Source organism: Perognathus longimembris, chromosome 28 (genome assembly GCF_023159225.1).
Source record: "Perognathus longimembris pacificus isolate PPM17 chromosome 28, ASM2315922v1, whole genome shotgun sequence".
Taxonomy (NCBI): Eukaryota; Metazoa; Chordata; class Mammalia; order Rodentia; family Heteromyidae; genus Perognathus; species Perognathus longimembris.
In genome coordinates, this window is record NC_063188.1 from 38,181,201 (window position 1) to 38,204,487 (window position 23,287).

Consider the following 23,287-nt stretch of genomic DNA (forward strand, 5'->3'; position numbering starts at 1 on the left):
ATGAGCCACACCCAAAGAAACAGACTATGGTTTCCCTCATTTGTAATAATTACTACATGTCTAGGATAGTCCTAGCAGAAGATCACAATAGCTCAATAGCTATGCACATATGAACACATAAGATGATGCTAAGAAAAATGAACTCCAAGTTATGGAAATAAGTGGTTTATCATTGTTGTTGTTAGGTTCGATGTACCATGTGAAATTATGCCATTTTCTTTTTTTTAATAATAATGGACATTTATTAAGCACCAGGAGTATAATGAAATGTTTGCTATATAAAAATATGTAATTATTGATACAGTTCCCTGCCATAAGCTTACAATCTAAAATAAAATGCAAGAATGCTGTAAGTCTGTCACAAAAATTTTCTTAACTTAGAAATGGCTATATTGACAAGTGGATGAGGAAAAATAGCCTATTATTTCAGATACAGTGTTAATAATAAGGCTTTGCACATGATCTACTTTTCCTGATTATATTAGGCTTGCTAGGAAAAAAAAGCACTTAGGAACTTGGTAAAAAGAAGGAATTATTTTAGATGGCCCTGTAGAACTTTAAACAAAATGTTTATTGGGCTCGAGTTTCTCAGTAGCTAGAGAAATCCCATGAAAAATATTCTGAACTAGACCATTTTGTCATTTATTATTTAAACTTGGTTAATTTCTTCCTCCTACCTTACATGTAAGGGCTCCAATGATACTATATCAAGAAAATAAATACTACATCTAGATTAACATACTCTAGTATGTTAAAGGCCTAGTGAGCTGACATTCTAGGAAGTATTATTTTATATTTCAAAAGAATATTGAGCAAAGATAGCAGTGGGACCTCTGGCTATGGGAGATAATTAACTATGTATGACACATAAACAAAGGCAGTCAAATCCAGACCCGGACTCTCTTAAATGATTAGGATTACACAACATGGCTTGCTTTTCTGCTTCATATTTCTAATATGGGGGTATGTAGAATTTAGCATCAAGACTCTAAACTACAAACTCTGTCTTATTTTGACTACATGCATAGTATAAAGTTTAGTAAATATTTTCAAGGTTTTCAATACTGGTCATTTTTAGCTGACAAAGCACACTAAACACATTTTTACTAATTGTCAAATCAGAATAAAAAGTATTTTAAACCATACAATCTTAAGCTACATATTATTTGTGGTAGTTTTTAATTCCAAGAGAATATTAAAAAATAAAGTAATTGGTTGAAAACAGAAATAGTATTCTGTAATGTGCATGATTAAAATTTTTCAACAATTCATGCATACAGCTATTTAATGGCAGAGTAGTAGCATACTGAGATATTCTTTATGGCAAAATAGTACATGTCAGCAATTGTTAAAAGTAATAGTAATACTTGCAAAACTGTTTGGTGTAAGTGAACTGAACACCTCAGTGGGGGAAAGGGAAAGGGGGAGGAGGGAGGGGGGGTATGAGGGACAAGGTAACAAACAGTACAAGAAATGTATCCAATGCCTAACATATGAAACTGTAACCTCTCTGTACATCAGTTTGATAATAAAAATTTGAAAAACAAATAAAATAAAATAAAGTAATAATATTCCACTTAATAATAGGTCTTGAAACTTTTTTATAAGTGATTCGTTTACTAGCACCAACACTTAAAAATGTTCATAAAGCATGGTAAAACAAATTTATAGAGAAAGAATGGCCCAGATATTTTAGGAGTAAACATTCTATAAAATAAGAGTAACAACATGGAGCCAGGCATGGGTAGCTCACAGCTATAATCCTAGCTGCTTAGGGAGCTGAGATCTAAACATCATGGTTGGATAGAAGTCAGCTTAGGCAGAAAAGTCCATGAGACTTTTTTTTTGGCCAGTCCTAGGGCTTGAACTCAGGCAAAACAGAGTAACATGCACTCGGGGATGTAGCTCAGTGGTAGAGCACCTGTCTAGCACATGTGACCCCCCCCCCCCCCAGCTCCATCAAAAAGAAATAAAAGCACTAATATGGACCTAAAGTTAATATTAAAACAAGTATCTTCCAACTTAAAAGTATCATTTAGACTTTCTACTGATAGTAAGGAAATAAAATCCAATTAGTTATAAAAATTGAAATAGAAACCTCAATGTTGCTCTCCTTTAATAAGATGACAAGAATTGTCAACGGGATTCCTAAAAAGGCTCTCCTCCCCCCCCCCCAAAAAAAAACCAACACTCAGTCAATGCACTTATTTCTAGTTGGTATTATGTGAAAGCAGAATTTCTGATTTGGGCATGTATTTGTTTAAGGCAAGGCAAGTTTGACCATATACTAGGCAAAGATATTAGCATGGTTATAAAGACCATATGATCAATACATATACATCTTGTTTTAAAAAATGATACATTCCTAGCTACATAATACTTAATTTCATTTGCTATTTGAATACTATGTTTGACATCAAGCTTAGAGGCATAATTGCTGTATTACACTAAAAATGCTTCATTCTTCCAATATTGCAAAGTATGCTATATTTTCAAATACTGGGTATATTTTTGCACAGAAATTTAAAAGATATACTAGCTAGTAAAAGATATAGTAGGTAGTTACAATTACTATGTTAAGTAATTGTGCAAAGAAAGAAGTTCAAAAGGAGGACAAAATAGAAAACTAAGTAAGCATAAAATAATTGCTTTTAACAAGATATAAGGTAGTTCTGAATATGTTTCTTGTCTTAGTAATGTGTATATGCATTTTATAACTACAAGTTTAATAAACATACTAAGATTATGTATGATATGACTACTTTTCTTCCCTATATCATCTCTAAGAGCACTGGGAGGTAATTTTCTTTTGAATACAAAGTAGAATAGTTTTACTGTTTTTGTTTTTAAATCTGAGTCATGCACAAATGACTCTAATTCTGAAAAGCTATGTACTTAATTTTAGGGGTGAAATTAAAATTCAACACTTAATCTTACTTTTTTTCTATATAGTCTAGACTGATATTGGTAAACAAAGGCAAGTCTTGATTTCATCTATGTTTTAAATATGATTATACATTTTTTCTGTTTAATAAGATGAAGAAAACCATTCTTCCCTCTCAATCACTTTGAGATACAGCTTTAAATACTGGTGGATCAAGTCAAGTAATATTGGTTACTATTATCTTTTCATAGAACTGAAATAAAAGTAACATTATTTCCTTCCTAAGGTTTCAGCTAGTTTCTTAAGTCCTTTCTTCAGCTCCAATGGAAATTTCTCATAGCACTTCTTACAGACTGGCTTCATGTCAAACTCCACAAATTTATTCTTAAGTGTTAGTTTGGTGTTGCAGGTGGAACAAGCAAAGCAGCTCACACACCAGGCCTTGTTGAGGACAGAGACAACATCACCTTCTATGACATGGTTACAGTGGAAACAAACATCCCCAAATAGCTGGTTGTAGTTGGTTTCACAATAAGCCAGGCCCTTCCTCTCATAATGGCGATGTCCAAGAAATGGTTGTTCACACTTAGCACAAACAAAATGCTCGACATGCCACTGCTTACCCATGGCATTTACCACGCGTCCTTCAATGGGGCGTCGGCAGGCTTCACAGATGGGAACTCCCATCTTATCTCGGCATGGCAAGCAGTACAACTCCCCTTTCAGCTCTCGGGCATCAGCCGTCAGCTCCTTTCCGCAGTTGGCACAGTTGAAGTGGTCTGGGTGGTAGGGGTCGTTCTTGAAGATGAGAGGCTGCTCCTCAATGATCGCATGGCATTTCTGGCAGATGTATTTCTGAAGGCCCCTGGCTTTCTCACGATTATGACGGGGTGACACAGGTGTCTGCCAGCATTCTTGACAAAGCCGATGCCTGCCAGTACTTCTTGGCAGAGGTCGCAACAGAAGCATTCAGGATGCCAGCTGTTGTTCATGGCTTTGATAACCCGACCAATGATGAATTCACCACATTGATGGCAGCAAGGAGCAAAGAGCATCTGAAAGTCATGTTCGCAGTACTTCCTTCCTTCAAACTCATAGAAGAGTCCTTCTGGAAACTGCTGGAAGCACTGAGCACACACAAAGCACTGCTCATGGTATAGCTCGCTGTTACTGTTCACAATCTTCTCCGCTGGTGCAAAGCCCCCCTTGCAGTGCTCACAAGTAGCACTGGCCAGGGCATTGGCCATGTTGCTGTTGGTCATTCCGGCCGCCACGACCAGCATCTCTCCACACTCCCACGCCACGTCTCTTGGCACCGGGGCTCCCGCTGCCGCCGTGGCCACGACCTCGTCCCTGGCCACTGCGGACAGCTGTGGACCGGCGGGCGGGTCTCGAACAGGTTGCCATTTTCTTTTGTCTTTCTTCCCCATGGTTTTACCCCTGATATCACTGTAACTGATTTTGGTACACCAGGTATTGTATATACATTTATCAGAAGTAGGGAAGGGAAGGAGATACAAAGGTAAAAGGTGAACTATTGCAACAGCAATACTTACAAAACAATATGCTGTAAACCAACTGTACAACTCTGGGGTGGGGGGGAGGGAATTGAGGAGTAGGGAGGTGGGAGAAAAATGAGGGAGGAGGTAACAAGTTTGATACGAAAGGTACTCACTACCTTATGCATGAAACTGTAACCCCTTTGTACATCACTCTGACAAAAAATAAAAAGTCAATAAAAATGGCACATTAACAGTTGATGCCATATATTTTATATGATATATATGATATGTATCATGATAAGCATTGTGCTTGTGTGTATGTGTGTATAGATATACATATATAGTACTTTACATATTTTAAAAATATTTAGTCCTCTGAAATAATTCTGAAAGTTATTCAGGGTGATTTTTAAACACTTCTTTATAGTTTTCTTCTTTCCTGAATATTTTAATAATGAGCCTTTATCATTTTTAGAAAAGTAGTAAAGTGATTAGTACACAATAGCTGATATATCTTCTATTACCATTTTTATACAAGGAGATTAAAGCTCAGAGAACTTAAAGAGGTTGCTCAAAATTCCACATCTATAGGATATTGGAGCAAGTATTTGTATCCAGGCCAGAATTCAGAGGCCAAACCCGTTTTGTGATGTTCACCCTGTCCCTGCAAAGAGGAGAATGAAACCGAGTCTCATGCCATTCTCTTCTATACTATATATAACATTTCAATGTGGTGTCATACTCATATTTTAACTTTCAATTCTCTCAACTTTTGGTAATTTTTTTAAATTTAAACATAGGGGTTGGGGATTTCGCTAAGTGGAACAGCACTTGCCTGGCAAGTGAAAGGCCCTGAATTTGGTCCTCAGCTCTGTAATCATCATCTCATCATAATCGGGAATTATCATATGTATTTCTCCTAGGTTTTCCAAATACCACCATCTTCCATAACCACAGAAAAGTTATCTGATTCAGAAAATTAACATTGATTTCAACCACTTTATGTATCCCTAGGGTTATTTTATTATATCCAATTTTAGTTAGGTTGAATAGTGTAACGTTGAAGATTGCAAGTCCTTGATATCATGCCTTCCTTTACATTTATTAAACCTAAATCTCATTTGATATAAATTTAGATCATTAGATCTAAGTTAAAATTCTTAAGTTGAAGGTTACATATAGCATAGGCTTCTTTCTCAGAAAGTTCCCTCCAAATTAGAAATTATTTTATGTCTCATTTGGATTTGTTTGCCCTGATATTTCTCCTTTCATTACTTAAAAATTGCCAAACATTAAGTGTATAACTAAAGCCTAGAAGGTCATTACTGAGATAGCCCTTTATCAGAAACCTAAGCTTATGCCAAAATAATTGATTGGATAGTATAGGTTATTAGTAAAATTGGTCAAATAGAATTATCTGACGGGAGCACTTTACCACTAAGCCACATTCCCAGCCCCTCAAATAGAATTATCTATGAAAACTATCTAACATGTTATGGCTTCTTTTTTTTTTTTTTTTTGGAGAGATGAGAGGTTATTGGTAACCCAGTTTCTCTGAGACTGCTTTAAGAACCAAGAATCTGAAGAGACTTTACCTATTATTTGAGTTAAAACATACAGCAAAATAGAGAAGTGAACCTTTGCTTCTTAGATAAGGAGGCTATTTGATATAATCTACATAAAGTGTTTCTTAATCTATAAACTACATCCATTCTGACAGATTGTTTTGGAAACTGTGGCAACTGCTTTCTTTTAAATTCTTAATCACTTCTATAGTTCAAAGACACATTCTTACCACAAAGTTAAGCATAATTTGAGCACTTAGGCTTGGCATTCCCCCACATCATCCATAGAGACCACAAAATTCATGAACATTTTTTGAGATTTAGAGGATGAGATCAGAGAGCAGCAATCCTAAGTAGGAGTTATTTATGAAAGCCAGAACTTGGATAACAGAAGCTATAACTGGAGTGTTTTAGGCATCTGGCCCAAATTCTACAAGTTCACATTTCAGGCCCAGCCACTTGCCCCTATACACCAAATTAAAGAGACATGGATAAGTGCAGAGAAGGGATATTTACTACACAATACCCGCAGCTGTGTAAAGAAGCAAAGAAGGTGTATTCTCCTGCAGTCACTTCATCTTTTTAAAATTTATTTATTTATTGTCAAATTAATGTACAGAGGGGTTACATAAAGTAGTGAGTACATTTCTTATCAAACTTGATACCTCATCCCTCATTTTTCTTCCCCCTCCCCCGGGTTGTACAGTTGGTTTACAGCATATGGTTTTGTAAGTTTTGCTGTTGCATTGGTTCACCTTTTACCTTTGTCTTTCCATTTCGATGTTCCCCTTCCCTTTCCTACTTCTGACAAATGTGTATACAATACCCAGGGCACCAAAATCAGTTACAGTGACATTAGGGGTAAAACCATGGGGAAGAAAGACAAAAGAAAATGGCATAATTTCACATGGTACATTGAACCTAACAACAACAATGATAAACCATTTATTTCCATAACTTGAGAGTTCATTTTTCTTAACATAACCTTATGTGTTCATATGTACATAGCTATTGAGCTACTGTGATCTTCTGCTAGGACTAGGGAGAAGGTCTTCACTGGTCATACAACAGACAAAGGCCTCATATCTAAAATACACGTAGAACTCAAAATATTAAATTCTCCCAAAACAAATCCTCAAACAACTGCCCTCTTAATAAATGGGCTAAAGACTTAAAAAGAGATTTCTCTGAAGAGGAAATAGAATGACCAAGAGACACATGAAGAAGTGCTCAACATCACTGGACATAAAAGAAATGCAAATCAAAACAACACTGAGATTCCACTTCACCCCAATAAGAATGTCTGTTATCAGGAAAACTAATAACAACAGATTCTGGCGTGGATGTGGTCAAAAGGGAACCCTACTACACTGTTGGTAGGGGTATAAACTCTTCAGCCACTCTGGAAAGCAGTATGGAGGTTCCTCAAAAGGCTAACTATACAGCTCCCCCTATGACCCAGCAGCCCTGCTTTTGGGCATCTACCCAAATGATTACAAGTAAGACCACACTAAAGCCACCTGCACAACTATGTTCATTGCAGTACAATTTACCATCGCTAAAATATGGAACCAACCCAGATGCCCCTCAGTAGATGAACAAATCAATAAAATGTGATATGCATATACAATTGAATTCTATGCTTCTATCAGAAAGAATGACAGTGCCCCATTCTTAAGGAAATGAAAAGACTTGGAAAAATCATCATATTAAGTGAAGTGAGCCAGACCCAGAGAAACTTAGACTTAATGGTTTTCCTTATTGGTAATAATTAGTACATGTCTAGGATAGTCCTGCAGTCACATTATAACCACCTTGAGCTCTAGGAAGAATGGATTCACCCATAATCATCTCGTGATAAAAGACAAACTGCCCATCAGACAGACAATGCCATCTTGAAGAGAACAGCCAAAAGCCATCGACCACCTGCCAGGCCTCTGGTTTCAAAGACTGAGCTAATGAGCAACTAGAACATACCTGTGACTTGGGACTGCTTTAACTAGGCACAACTTTCTCACCCCCAATTCTCCATGTCCAACTTGAGCCCAGTATCTGTACCACTGAAGACAGTTCAAACTGCTGTCTTCCCAAGGTTGCCATGTAATATGTCTTTCTCTGGCTTTCAAGATGTCTATTTGGCATATGGGGTAAGTGGTGAGACCTAACATTGGGCTTCTGAACTGGGGCCTGGGGTCTAAAAATCCAGTTTCATGAGGTGACAGACATTGGTGAGTTGGGTCAGAAGTTGAATCTTAAAGTACAGAAAGCATTTGATTTAGTAACTTTTCTCTCTCTAAATATGTCTTTGTGGTACTGGTGTATTTTTAACCTCTTCTACGTTGTGGCTTGCTCTGTCTCCGCTGTCAGACTGGCTATCTGAGCCAGAAAGACAAAGGTAGAGATGGAAGAAGAAAAAAAGGGAGAAACAGAAATCTGCCTACAGCTAAACCATAGCATTTGTAGCCTACCAACAATGACTTCTACAAAAACAGCATCTCTTCTCAAAACTAAGACATTGTGCTTCAGGGATTATGAACTCATGCTCTTCCACACCAGGATTTGGCTCATGTGAATCAATTGTGCAGTCACTGGTTCCTCAGTGCCTAACAGGGATGTCTGGGTAGGGTTCTATGGATTTTCCAATGGAAGGGAAACACTAAAGAATGAATGGTCAATTCTCCTGCCCAGAATTTTCCTTATTTCCTAAAACTTACCTAAGTATTTAAAATTGGGACCTTGGTATTTTGTGTTACTGCATTAGCTAAAAGGCAGTAGAGCATCCTTTAGTATTGCCATGCTTTATGTTTGAGGTTTTGTGATTATGAGATGTCCCTTTCCATACCCAACATTTGGATTCTCCTTTCAGAAATAAGGTTCCTCAAAACAATTACTGCAAAGCTAATTCTTGGTTACATAATAGTTGGACTCATGCATTCTGTAGCCTTTGTCCAAAGGAAGATATAGAATACCAGCTCTGTATTCCAAAGTAGGATTTCTAAATCTACTTTAAATATTTGGCTAAAAACAAAAAGTTGTTGTAACCCCAGGTAAACTATTATTAGAGATTATTCTGAAAAATCAATTAAAAGAAGTTCTAGAAGGGAACTCTTAAAAGTAGGTCCCAGCGTTGCTCCAAAGGAGCCCCAGAAAATTATTGCTCAAAGAAGACAACTAAATGTTGGAATTTTAAGGAGAGATTAAAATATAAAATGTATGAACAGACCCGGTATTCAAATTTACCTACATTGGACCGTGAAAGACTGTAATTGCAAACTTGATATCTGAGCCATTTGTGATCAACTATGAGTTTCTGCAGTTTGACAGGGAAAAATTGGATTCTCTTTTGATAAGTGACAGGGAAGGAATGTGTGCTACTAAAATTTAAGTTTAAGGAGATCTGTTGTGATTTATCTAACTCTAATAAAGCTCTGAGTCTATACCTAAAGAAAAGTCTTAATCAAGCCTAAAGCTAAAAGATTTATAAATAGGTATATAATTGATTTTATGTCATTCTATTTTTTGTTTGTATCTATTACTGTGTTTGTGATTGAGTAATGAAGGTTAAAATTCTAGCAGCTGTGGTAATGGTCCTGCTAGATATTTATTTTTGCTTCAGTAGCCATGTCAAGTGCTAGCCAAGTGAATACTAAAACAACTTTGAGAAAAACTTAATTTGCTCCTGGAATTCCAGCTAATTTTATGCATGCTTAAATTGACTTTTACTTTCCTGGAATTCCTACTTTAAAACCTTCTTTGTGTGTAGCTGTGTGAGCATCTTTAGTATGGTTCTTTTTTTTTTTTTTTTTTTTTTTTTTGGCCAGTCCTGGGCCTTGGACTCAGGGCCTGAGCACTGTCCCTGGCTTCTTCCCACTCAAGGCTAGCACTCTGCCACTTGAGCCACAGCGCCGCTTCTGGCCGTTTTCTGTATATGTGGTGCTGGGGAATCGAACCTAGGGCCTCGGGTATACCGAGGCAGGCACTCTTGCCACTAGGCTATATCCCCAGCCCCTTTAGTATGGTTCTTAAACAACTGCTATAAAGCTAATTAACTGAGGTAACTTTCAAATACTCACACTTGCTATATGTGGACAGATGGTGTTAATCTGTTTTATTCTATCATAATTTGTATTCACCTCCCTTAAATTTTTGTAAATTTTGTTATATAAAAATAATTTAAAAGCACTTTTCTCCTGGGTCTTCATTAATAGAATTTTGTTGGGAAAAGAGGCAAATTGGGAACAACAGAATGGAAGCAGCAGGTAGGAAATATACAGGAAGGTATGAGGCTTGCTTTTGGATAAGACAATTAAAAGGAAGATGAATGCTCTCAGATGAGAAAAGTTTAAGTGTGACATTGAATTGGCTATTTAAGAATTTTCTAAGGCTAAACTTAATGCTCTGAGGTAAAATGAACACCTATTTCTATGTGTTAAAATATTCTAATCTTACCAATATTTACAAGGAACTTACTTAAACAAAATTTTACTTTATCCAAATAATAGCATTCTAAGTAATTTTATTGAGCCTTTACTTAGAAAATGGAGACCTAATTAAATCAGAGTTTATTTAAACATAGATTTATTTTAAGTGATTTTTAATACTTTGGGTACTCTATTAAAATATGTGGCATATACATCAGAACTTTATTTAAATGTTATGCAAAAGGTTACAGAGTAAAGATATTTGTAATGTATACAACATGGCCACTGAGGGCTTTCTCTTATATAAGGTGCACTGTACTTACAAAATACTTTTTGTAGTCATTGACACTGTTCCCCTAAACTTGTGAGAGATGTAAAAGTTTCATTTTTCTTAGTGCTTATCTATTATCGCATCAACTAAAGACTTAAAATTTTACTCCACAGGTAAAAGTAAATTACCATATGTGAAAAAATCTGTAGCTGTGATGTTACTTGTTGTTAGCTTCTTTAAGTACTAAATGTATTCATATTCTTCAAGTACCCATTTTCTAAAATACAAAACTGTGCCACTTAATTGAAAAGGTTGGAAATACTGGAAAAATGCAACAGATCAGACAGAAACTTAAAAATGTATCCAAGGTAAGCTTTTCTTAAAGAAAGCTCCTTCTCAACTTCTTAGTTGCTTAAAATTGGGTAAAAGGGTTTTTTTTTTTATTGGTACCAACTCACATACTGTTTGGCACTTCTCTCTGAATGTGGGATTTCGTCAGGGGCACTTCATTCCAGCAACAAGGGACAATGAAAAGCCAAGTCACAGCATGGTTGGTCAACGATGTCTTCAGAGAAAACTATTTTGAAATGAGAAAAAAAGTCGTTAGAAAAAGTTGGACTCACACCAGGTATAGTGGCACATGTTTGTAATCCTAATAATACTTGAGGCACATGAAAGAGGATGATCATGAGTTTGAGGCCAGCCTGAGCTACATGGTAAGTTGCAGGGCAGCATGACCAAACCAGGGGCTCGTGACCCATGCCTATAATCCTAACTACATAGGAGACTGAGACCTGTGTGAGGCTTGTTCAAAGCCATACCAGGTAATCAGATTTTCTACACCCCATCTCCAAATTAAACAGCAAAAGGCTTGGCTGGATGTATGGCTCAAGTGGTAGGGAGCCAGTGTAGAAAACAAGAAGCTATGAGTCCAAGCCCATGTACTGCAGAAAGAAAGAAAGGAAGAAGACAGAAAGAAAGAAAGAAAGAAAGAAAGAAAGAAAGAAAGAAAGAAAGAAAGAAAGAAAGAAAGAAAGAAAGAAAGAAAGAAAGAAAGAAAGAAAGGAAGGAAGGAAGGAAGGAAGGAAGGAAGGAAGGAAGGAAGGAAGGAAGGAAGGAAGGAAGGAAACAACAGAAAGTAGTCAATCTTTCCAACCCTTCAGTCCTTTCAAAAGTAGCTTAATATACCCAAACCTACAGGAGTAATACTGTATTTTACTAGTGCTCCTAAAAATATTAGACAGGCTTCATGAGTCTATTCAGCTCTGTGGGTAGCTTTCCTATTGTGTATTAGGAAACTCTCAGAATGATTTGGGGAATCCAAGGCTCTATTTATAATGACTAAAGTAATGTTTGTGTCTCTATAAAGTACAAATACACCATTTCCCTTGCCATCTGAGAGCTTTCCTATAGGAAACCTATGAGAGCTTTCCTATAAGAAACCTAATTGCCCAAGAGCCCTTACTCTAACATTTGGGAATTTAAATAACACTTCCTTAAGGTTTGGACTTCAGCTTTTTGAAATATAAACACCCACGCAAGTCTTCCTGGTAGATTGGGAGCGTAATCCAGGTATAGTCTCAGACTGTAACCATTTATTTAAAGAAGAGATAAAAAAGATTCTGTTAGCCTAGATGCCCTACAATGAAAGAATGGGTTAAAAATGTCCTATACATACATACACATAAATATATTTATATTTACACACATACATACTAAATGAAATCTTATGCAGCAACAACAAGAATTAAATTATGACATTTACAGGGAAATAGACATGGAAAATATCATACTGGACAAAGTAAGTCAAGTCCAGAAAGTGAACAGGAGCATGTTATCTCTTATATGTGGATCTTAAACCTAAAACACAACCTCCCATGTGAATACACACAGGTATATATGCATATATACATGATCAAATTGACTAAAGCATAGCACATTCAGTAGTGAAACTCCATGGAGTAAACTCTTTGAACAATTAAAATAATGAAACAAAATGAATATCAGGAAGCCAAAATAAGTTTGAATGATAGGGAGAGAGATTGTGGGGGTGGTAAATGAATCAAAAAGGGAACAGGGACAGTCAGAATACTCAGTGTACACATGTGATAAAGGAAGTGGGAGAAGGGAATAGATAGGATGGGAAGAATGATAGAAGGGATGACTCTTGTCAAACACTGGACTGAAAAGGCTAAATATAGAGCTCCCCTATGACTCAGCAACCCAGCTTTGGGGCGTTTACCCAAAGGATTATAAGCAAGGTCACACTAAAGCCACCATCACAACTATGTTCATCGCAGCGCAATTTATCATCACTAAAATCTGGAAGCAACCAGATGCCCCTCAGTAGATGAATGGATCAAGAAAATATGGTACATATACACTATGGAATTCTGTTTTCATCAGAAAGAACGACATTGCCCCATTCTTAAGGAAATGGAAAGGCTTGGAAAAAAGCATATTAAGTGAAGTGAGCCAGACTCAAAGAAACATAGACTCTATTGTTTCCTTTATTGGTAATAATTAGTACCTGTCTAGGATAGTCTTAGCAGAAGATCACAATAGGTCAATAACTATGTACATATGACCCAAAGAAACATGGACTCTATGGTCTCCCTTATTGGGAATAATTAGTACAGGTTTAGGCAAGTCATAGCAGAGCATCACAAGAGCCCAATAGCTATACCCTTATGAACACATATGATGATGCTAAGTGAAATGAACTCCATGTGATGGAAACGATTGTTATATCACAGTTGTAACTACTTTCAACGTCCCATCTGTATCTGTAGCTTCTATTATTGATGATGTTCTTGTATCACCTTCCAGTGGTTGTACCTACACTATCTCTGTAATCTTATCTGAGTATATTGGAAACCGTGTATAGTGGTATTAGAAGTAGGAAATTGAAAGGGAATACCAAAATTGAGAGACGCAGGGTAAAAAAAGACAAACAACTACAAAAGCAATACTTGCAAAACTGTTTGGTGAAAGTGAATTGAACACCTCGGGGGGGGAATGGAAAGGGGGAGGAGGGAGGGGGGTATGAGGGACAAGGTAACAAACAGTACAAGAAATGTATCCAATGCCTAATGTATGAAACTGTAACCTCTCTGTACATCAGTTTGATAATAAAAATTTGAAAAAAAAAATGAACTGCAAGTTATGGAAGTAAGTGGTTTATCATTATTGTTATTTTCAGCATAATGCGTGAAATTGTGCTTTTTTCTTTTATCTTCCCCATGGTCTTACCCCTGGTGTCACTGTAACTGATTTTGGTACCCTGAGTAGTGTATATACATTTATCAGAACTAGAGAAGGGAAGCAGAATATCAAAATGGAGAGACAAAGGCTTGTAAAAGGCAAAGCAATGCAACAGTAATTCTTAGAAGACAATATGCTGTAAACTGTACAACTTGCATAGGGGGGAGCGGAGGTAAGGGAAGGTGGGAGAAAATGAGGGAGGAGGTAACAAGTTTGATAAGAAATGTACTCACTGCCTTATGTATTAAACTGTAACCCCTCTGTACAGTTTGACAATTAATTAAAGAAAGAAACACTGGACTCTTACATGGACATGCTAAATTGTAGCCCATTTATGCAACGATTTGAAGTTTAGAAAATAAAAATTTCTGGTTTTTCACCAGGCACAGACTCATGCCTGTAATTCTAGCTAGTCAGGTAACTGAAATCTGAATTCAAAGACAGCCCATGCAGGAAAGATCTTGATATTCTTATCTTCAACCAACAATAAACCCAATGTGGAGGTATGGATCAAGTCACAGACTACCAGCCTTGAGTGAAAAATCCAGTGAGAATACAAGGCCCTGAGTTCAAGCCCCGGCACTGGCACATACCCACACCTCTCCCTCCCACACACAGAGTTATTCCTTTATATGAAGGCAATTACCCAAAATAAATTTACCATCTTAACTTGCAAATGAGTTTAGGATGAACGATAATGAAAGTATTGTCTGTAAATCATGTTGTTAAGTTCTCTTATAGGAGTACCAAGAATGGAATAAAATCTGTAGGATAAAAGCCATATATTAGCTACAACCTGTCTATATTAATTGGTGTTAAAATGCCCTACTATATAATGTTAAAAAAAAAGTATAGGAAACTTATTTGGATTTTAAGCTGTTGAATTAGTCTCCAACACACCAAACTAAAATACTAAAGAATTACTCATTCTGCTACTGGAACTTCTGGACATAACACTTGACTCTGGATCCAAATACTCATCCACCATATTAAGAGAAAAACTACACACACACACACACACACACACACACACACACACACACACAGAGAGCAGGAGAGACAGAGAGACAGAGAGAGAGACAGAGACAGAGACAGAGAGATGGAGAGACAGAGAAACAAACACACATGTAAAATTTGTTTACAATTTTGGACGAAACTGGAGGCATTCTTAATCTGTCTACTTGCCAAAATTATTATAATTTATATGTGCTCATAGTGTAACAATCTATAAGGATGAAATTAAAGCCAAGAAATATGCATATGTAGATTTAACTGTGTGTCCCAAGTACTATAACGAAGTTAGTCTTTTTCCTTATAAATGAGGCTTTCTCCAGGTGCCAGGGCTCTTATGATGAACCATTTCCTATATGGTAATTCCTGACTCATGCCCAAATTCAAGAGATCCACACATTAGGTCTGGCCACACACCTTTTCAAGTCAAACAAAGAGATCAGTTATCATGAAGGGCAGAGGAAGAAGGGTATTACATGGCATAGGCTGCCCTAGTGAGAGGCACAGTGAACACTTCTACCTTTCTTCTGTGTACAGACATGCGCTTTTGGTTTAAATACATAAAACATTGAGGCTAAAAGCAGACAGATATGCATAATTACTAAATAAAGTCACAGTAGAGTTTGGGTGGGTTATTATCTTAGTCCTTGTTTTGAGAAGTGGTCTGGACAAGTTGTTATGCTGCCATCATTTGAGGGGAACAATCCGGTCAAGATAAGTAGTCATTGTTGCCTGGTAGGTGAGTTTTCCTGAGAAGGCTGTGCTGCAGCTTTCCTTGAGGACAGTTTTCTTCATCCTTTCTTGTAAACATCTTATCAGTAAGTCCTGTCCTTCTTGGAATCCATGCTGACTGCAAAGTGAATAGTTTACAACAAAGACAGATTCAAAAATGAAGAAAGAGGGGCTAGGAATATGGCCTAGTGGCAAGAGTGCTTGCCTCCTATACACAAAGCCCTAGGTTCAATTCCCCAGCACCACATATATAGAAAAAAGCCAGAAGTGGGACTGTGGCTCAAGTGGCAGAGTGCTAGTCTTGAGCAAAATAAAAGAAGCCAAGGACAGTGCTCAGGCCCTGAGTTCAAGGCTCAGGACTGGCCAAAAAAATGAAGAAAGAGATGCCATTTTTTCCTACTGCTTTTAGTTAATTCATGTGCCTAAAAGTCAATAGTTGTCAGCAAAAGAAGCTTTAGTAATTAGTAATTCATAGAGCCTCATTATGATACTAAATCTTCACCAGATGGAAACTTTTGATTTGACCTCTCAGAAATTAGGAGATAATAGCCAAATGTCTTTGTCCTACCAATTTCTGTTAGCATGATAACCCTTACTAAAGAAAATAAAAGTAACCTGAAGTAAGCTGATTTGGCCAATGCATTATTTTTCTATTGTTTTATCTTCTTTTGAAATAATTTTCAAAGGAACTTTGAAACAACTATCCATTATTTGTTCATTATCTTTAGGGTTTCCTTATTTATAAATATTCTGCTCTTTCTTATGGTATGAAATATTTCCTGATTCTAGAATTACAAAATAAAGCTATTTAAGAACTTTTGGTTTGTCAGTGTTTTGTCTTTTGACTGCTGTCTTATTCAGATTGCCTCTGTCTGTACGCATAACTTGTATATGTTTATTTGATAATGAAATTTTCTTCTTCCCTATGCTTTGTGGAGGGTGTTGATGTCAATGGAGGAAAGGCTGAGGAGGATCTGGGGGTAGGATTCTTAACTTGTTGCCTTATACCTCTTCCTGGAGGGTAGAACTTTGTGTCACACACAAAATTTGAATTGATACTTAGAAGTAGGAAGGGGCAAATATTTTATCCATCATCTAATGCAGGGCAAATAAAAGATGACAGAGAAAATACACACCAGGAGGTCTTCCCTTGGAACTCTCTATATTGACTAAAATGGGCTAGGGTGAGGTGCCAGACTTTGAAGTCAGGCCCCACCACGTGAACCCCATTTTAGAATCGAACCCTGAGCCAATCATATTTGTACCTGTGTTCTAATCTTGCTTGCACAGCTGTTTGTTGTAACTTTGTTCTTTGCCTTTATAAGCACTGTGTAATCACAGCTCGAGGCTTCCTCCTAACCTCCGCTGTGTCGGTGGGTAGGACGAGGCCCGAGTTGGCAGCTCATTAAATAAAGCCTTGCCTTGCTTTTGCATTTCGGAGTGTCTGAATCTTGGTGGTCTTCTTGGGGGTGGTCTTGCGACTTGGCACAACATTTGGGGGCTCGTCCGGGATAGCCCCAGAGACCCCGAGATCCCAGACTCCGAAGGTAAGAAAACAGCGCTGTTCATTTGTCTTGTCCTGTCTTTTGCTTATACTTGTAGGGCGCGAGTCAGTTTGGTTTTTGACCGGACCAGGAGGGCCTCCTAAACGAGACTCAACCCGCCCACCTTGTACTTGGGTCTGCTCCTTCTGCTTATCTGGCAGGAGGTTGTGGGCCAACTTGGGTCCACTCCTTCTGCACCCTTGCAGGAGGTTGTGGGCCAACTCGGGTCCATTCCTTCTGCACCCTCGTAGGAGGTTGTGGGCCAGCTTGTGAGATCTCCAACTCGTAGCTTTTCTTGTTCTCAGGCCTGTGTGTTTTCCTCCTTTTGTATTAATTGTTTTGTTTCTTGTAGCCTTTTGGACTGAACATCTGATCAGAGCTATGGATAACGTTCTATCTTGAGGACCTCCATCTAGCCCCCTAGACTTGATCCTAGCTCACTGGAGGGAGGTTAAGGAGATAGCTGTACTCACCTGTCCTCCAGGGAGGAAGCACGGAGGAGGAAATGTTTCCTGCTCCATACTCCCCACCCCAGTTAACTCTACAAGAGGAGGACTCTGAGGAAAATGTTTCAGCTGTGCCCTCCGCTACGGAGGGTCCTGCCCAGTCAACTCGCCGGCGCTGACAGCCCAGGACACGGACGCATCAGCTCCAAGTCCTGACCCGCAGCCGCCGATGGGGTGGACGTAGGGCCAGCCCAAGCCACCCACAGGTGGCAGGGAGTGACCTCACTATGCTGCGCTGTCATTTCTGTGTTGTTTGTAAGTCTAATGTTATTTTGGCAGCTCACTCCAAAGTGAGGTGAATGCTGCAGTCCCTTGGTAAAGTAGACTAAGGTTATAGGTTCCTGGCTAGGTAAGGTCAACGCCCCTGAGTCAGCCTGAAGAAATTACAGAAGATGGATGATCTTCACCCATCAGCCCCCCTTTAAAACCGAGGGACCAGAGTTATTTTCGGATACTACTTTTGGCCCTACTGGCCCATGCCTTACCTCTATATCATCCACTAGACATGCAAGCCATTGAAATGGACAGAATGGAGCCATGATTGGCTCCCAAGGTACCAAAAAGAAAAAGGGGGAAATGAGGTGCCAGACTTTGAAGTCAGGCCCCACCACGTGAACCCCATTTTAGAATCGAACCCTGAGCCAATCAGATTTGTACCTGTGTTCTAATCTTGCTTGCACAGCTGATTGTTGTAACCTTGTTCTTTGCCTTTATAAGCGATGTGTAATCACAGCTCGAGGCTTCCTCCTAACCTCTGCTGTGTCGGTGGGTAGGACAAGGCCCGAGTTGGCAGCTCGTTAAATAAAGCCTTGCCTTGCTTTTGCATTTCGGAGTGTCTGAATCTTGGTGGTCTTCTTGGGGGTGGTCTTGCGACTTGGCACAACAAGGGGAGTTTAAAACTTCTATTTTCTCCCGGATAAGCACGTTCTTTATATTTAAAACCAGATACTATTCAATCATTCTCACTGTTCCCCTGTTTTGCATTGCCACTTTATCCCAGAGGTATCTGTTGGGCCTGGGTAACTGCAGCCGTAGTCAGGACACGGGGGATGCAAGGCAAGTGAACCAATGCATACTTTATTTCAAGAGGGCCAGGGTTTATATAGGGTTAGAAATCAATTTCACAACTACAAGGGAAAAATCAATACAGCATGATATCTGTCTCAAATACAAAAGTGGAGGAAGTTACTACTGTGAGGGAAGGAACTAGATACAAATGCTTTCCCTATTACAGGAGGCAGTGACTACAAAGATTGTTGATATCAAAACAAGGAACTATAACCAGTCGAGGTAAAACTATAATTATCTTCTAGCTACTATCTCCTCAAGGCTAAGCAACTTTGATCTTGACTTCCCCATTGACTTGTGAAGAGACTTTCCATCTACAGTGAGAATCTAACACTAAAGGCAAGTCTCCTCAAGGAGACTCTAAGCAGGGGGGAAGGGAGATTCTCACAACAAAAGGTGGCTTCCTTTAGCCCGCAAACACAAAGGAACTCCTTACTGGGAATGTGTTCCCAAGGACCTATTAGTGTGCTAATGAGGCATCGGAGTAACTGCGCTGGGGCTAAGTCTTCCACTAGTTAGAGACTTTAATTCTCCAACAGGTATCAAATCTATTCAATTGACTAAATCTAGGTCTTTGTGGCACTGATGCATGTTTTCCTTGAACTTCCCTGTAGACAAAGGATGGGTTTGTCAGATGCTCCTCTTAAGCCAGGTGTCCTTCCTTATGATAAATTTTTTTTAGTTTGTAAATACTTCTGTGACCACTATGACCAAAGGAGTAATTTTTTACCAAATGTTTCTTTTCCAAGGATGTGTCTTTTGAAAGAAATTCTTGCCCTGTTCCCAGAGTGTGCTAATCATTTTGGATAGTGGGAAAGGTCAAAGGAAGGGAGGTTCTTTTTTTTTAACTGTATGTTGCGACTTAGTCAGGGGATGTGAAGGTTAAAGCAAACAAAGGTGGGCTTGTGTGCTTCTAATCAACTCTTCACTAAGACAGATTTAGCTCTGAATTCTTAGCTCCTGTTTCCCATGCCACTTTTTCCATTATCTAGCCTAATTGGTAGGGTTTTATTTCCTGAATACTAAGGATAGCTATGAATGTGAAACAGGGTAGAGAATAGACTAGAAATCATGAGTTCAGGCAGGAAAATGACAAGCTATGTAGACTGAAGCTGCTAGAAATTTTGTCCAAGTCAAGCGTCAGGGCAAAGATAAAAACAGAAACAGTAACTAAGGCAGAAGACAGAATTGTTAGATCGATGCAATAGAGTGAACCTGGGAGCAAGCAGAGAGACATGATGAAGATATTTAAGGATGACCCAAACACAGAAAGATGAGGAAAGACGAGTCAGAAGTTCTAGGATAGTCAGGAGTTCCACAGCAACCAAAGCGGTTAGAGAATATAAAAGAGCAAATATATTAGCCTCTAAGCTAGTGCAACTTTATGTGGCAAGTTATCCTGACCAGAGGATTCATATGCTTTCTGCAAGACAAATTTCATTTGCAGTGCTTGCTTACAGAAGCTAGAAGAATGAGGGAAGATGTCAAGCTAGAACAATAAAGGAAGGATGATTTCTATCTACAACATGAGAGAATATTTCTATTCTAGTGGAATATTAGTTTTACTCTTCTGTTGTGGTGGTAGTTTAGCAATGATAATTTCAATATGATTTCAAAATGTGCAGCAAATCTGAAAAGAACTTGTGAGCCTAACTATACTTTAATTTTCTGAAATAAACAGAGAAAACTGGTAAAATTAAGTATGCTCAGTCCATACAATGAAAACAAATATGCAACTTCTTTAAAAGGATCATGTAAATCACTTTGTTGACACATTTCACTTCTGGCTTTCTGGTGTTTTATCTGGACATAAGAGTCATAGATTTTCCTGCCTGGGCTAGCTTTGAATTGTGGTCCTCAGATCTTAGCCACTTGAGTAGCTAGGATTACAGGTGTGAGCCATTGGTGCCCAGTCCTGATATATTTTTATGTGTGTGTAATTCAAATGCTATGTCTACATGTTCATATATATGTATAATATATATGAAGTCATGTGGTTTGAACTCAGAGTGAGGGTGCTGTCCCTAAGCTCTTTTGCTAGTGCTCTACCACCTTGAACCATAGCATTACATAGTTTTCTGATGTTTAACTGGAGATAAGACTCTCACAGTCTTTACTGACTGGGTTGGCTTTGAACCATGATCTCAGATCTCAGCCTCCTGAGTAGCTAGTCTTACAGGCATGAGCCACCAGCTCTTGGCTTAAATATATTTTTGTTCAAAGTAGAATCACGTTTCACACACTGCCATAGTTTGAATCTCTTTCCAAACGTATGTGGTAACATTGTATTGCCAACAAATGTGATAGTACTAAAAAGTGACACTTTTAAGAGGTGATTAGGTTATGAGAGCAGAGCCACCATGGATGTGTTTAGGGTAATAATAAAAAGATGTGAGCGAGGGGCTGGGGATATGGCCTAGTGGCAAGAGAGCTTGCCTTGTATACATGAGGCCCTGGGTTTGATTGCCCAGCACCACATATACAGAAAACGGCCAGAAGTGGTGCTGTGGCTCAAGTGGCAGAGTGCTAGCCTTGAGCAAAAAGAAGCCAGGGACAGTGCTCAGGCCCTGAGTTCAAGGCCCAGGACTGGCCAAAAAAAAAAAAAAAAGATGTGAGCGAGGGAATTCATTATCTTCTACTCTTCTGCCATGCAAGGACTTAATATACATTACCCTTTTTACCTATTTTGTCATGTGAGAATACAGGAAGGCTCTCCTGAGATATCAAATGCCAGTCCCTTGACATGGGAATTCCTGACCTCCAAAATCTCAAGAATCAAATTTCTGGGGGCCTTCTAGGTATAAATAATTGTAATTTTCCCTGAATTCTTTGTTAGCATCAACTAGTTACACAAGAGGGTTTCATCTTGACATGTTCTTATGTGTATACAAGGTACCTTGATCCATCTCATCCCCTATATCACTCACTCTTCTTCTCAAACCAATAAGCTTCATTGATTTCACTTTTACACGTGTGCATAAAGTAATTTAGCCATAGTCCTCCTCTTTAATAATCTCTGCTCATCCTCTACCATCCTATTATAGCCTCACCCCATATAGGACCTGTTTTACAATCCTGTCATTCATTTTGGGTTTCACCATCGCATTTCACACATGCTTATATAGTACTTTAATTGGACTGAGCCTCTTTGCTTACTCTTGATTTTTTTTTATCTCTTCTTCCTCCTATTGCTTAAGAGCTTTCAATGAGTTTAGTTTTGCAACCTTCATTCATAGTTCCTGTGTGGTATTGTTCACTGTCTCAAACTCCTCCTACAATCCTCTTCAAGCCATAGTAACAAAAACATGATAGTACTAGTATAATAAAAGACAGAAACACCAATGAAACAAAGTATATGACCCCAAAACAAATCCACACAGATACACTAATCTGATTTTTGACAAAGGAGCCAAAAACCCTATGAGAAAATAGCCTGTTCAACAAATGATTCTGGGGAAAATGCAAAAAACTAAAACTATTTGGATGCTGGTGGACCGTGCCTATCATACTAGCCACACAGAAGGCTGAGATCTGAGAGTCATAGTCTGATGCTATCCAAGACAGACAAAATCCTGAGATTCTTATGTCTAAATAACTAGCAAAAAACCCAAAGTGGAGATGTTACTCAAGTGGCAGAGCATCATCTATGAGCTAAAAATCTAAGTGAACATGATTGGCCTTGAATGAAAGCCCCAGAATTGGCATCAAAAGACTGAAATTAGATTCCTATCTCCTTCCTTGTACTAGCATCAACTCAAATTAGATCAAAGATATACATATACATATACATATGTGTATGTGTGTGTGTGTGTGTGTGTGTGTGTGTGTGTGTGGTAGGTGTAAAGAACATGGTTGTTCGGTTTCTGATTGTTTAATAGACTACCTAGTCTCCAGAATTTTTGTGTAGCAGCACAAAGATACTATTTTAAGCTCACCTTTCCAGTCACACTTTCACTGCAATACTTCAAGTCTTTATCATGCCTGGTCAGAAAGAACTATAGCTTCTGCCCAGTTGATCTCCTTTCTTCTGGTCTCAGTTCCTCCCATCTATTTCCACTTTGAGGTTGTTCCCCATGAGCTCTCCATTGCTTATTGGATAAAATCAAAGAACACAGCTTGCACTGCTGGTCTCCCCTGGTCGCACATATACACCTTGATTTCATCTTCTACTTCCTTATCTTCCCATTTCTTTTTTGCTCTTGCTGAGTCAGGGTCTCATTATGTGGTCCAGGATGGCCTCAAATTCACCATACCCCTTCCTTAGCCACTTGAGCAGTGAGATTGAAGGTGTTTGCAACCATGCCTAGCGTTCCTTCTTTTATTTTATAATTTACTTATACGAAATCTTACAGATTTTTGTGAAGAACACGCTACTTCATGATGCAGCATCATTAGATATGCTGTTCTTCTTCCTGCAATGTCCCTCTCCCCACACTGCAAACCTACACAATCAACTATATATTCCTTGGAAGCGAGATAACATATCATATCCAGATAACCTGTTCTATTCCTATATAGA

The 23,287-nt window shown here is 38.4% G+C and overlaps 2 protein-coding genes across 3 annotated transcripts in view; both read right to left on the reverse strand.

Moving 5' to 3' along the window:
- Positions 1-23,287, reverse strand: part of Bex5 (brain expressed X-linked 5) — an 851,362-nt gene that overhangs the window by 517,794 nt on the left and 310,281 nt on the right. The window lies entirely within an intron of this gene.
- LOC125344298 (LIM and senescent cell antigen-like-containing domain protein 1) lies at positions 2,875-4,210 on the reverse strand. The gene is given in 2 exon segments (XM_048336974.1): positions 2,875-3,771; positions 3,774-4,210. Coding segments are annotated over 2 exon segments (1,011 nt in total). The 5' UTR covers positions 4,168-4,210; the 3' UTR covers positions 2,875-3,154.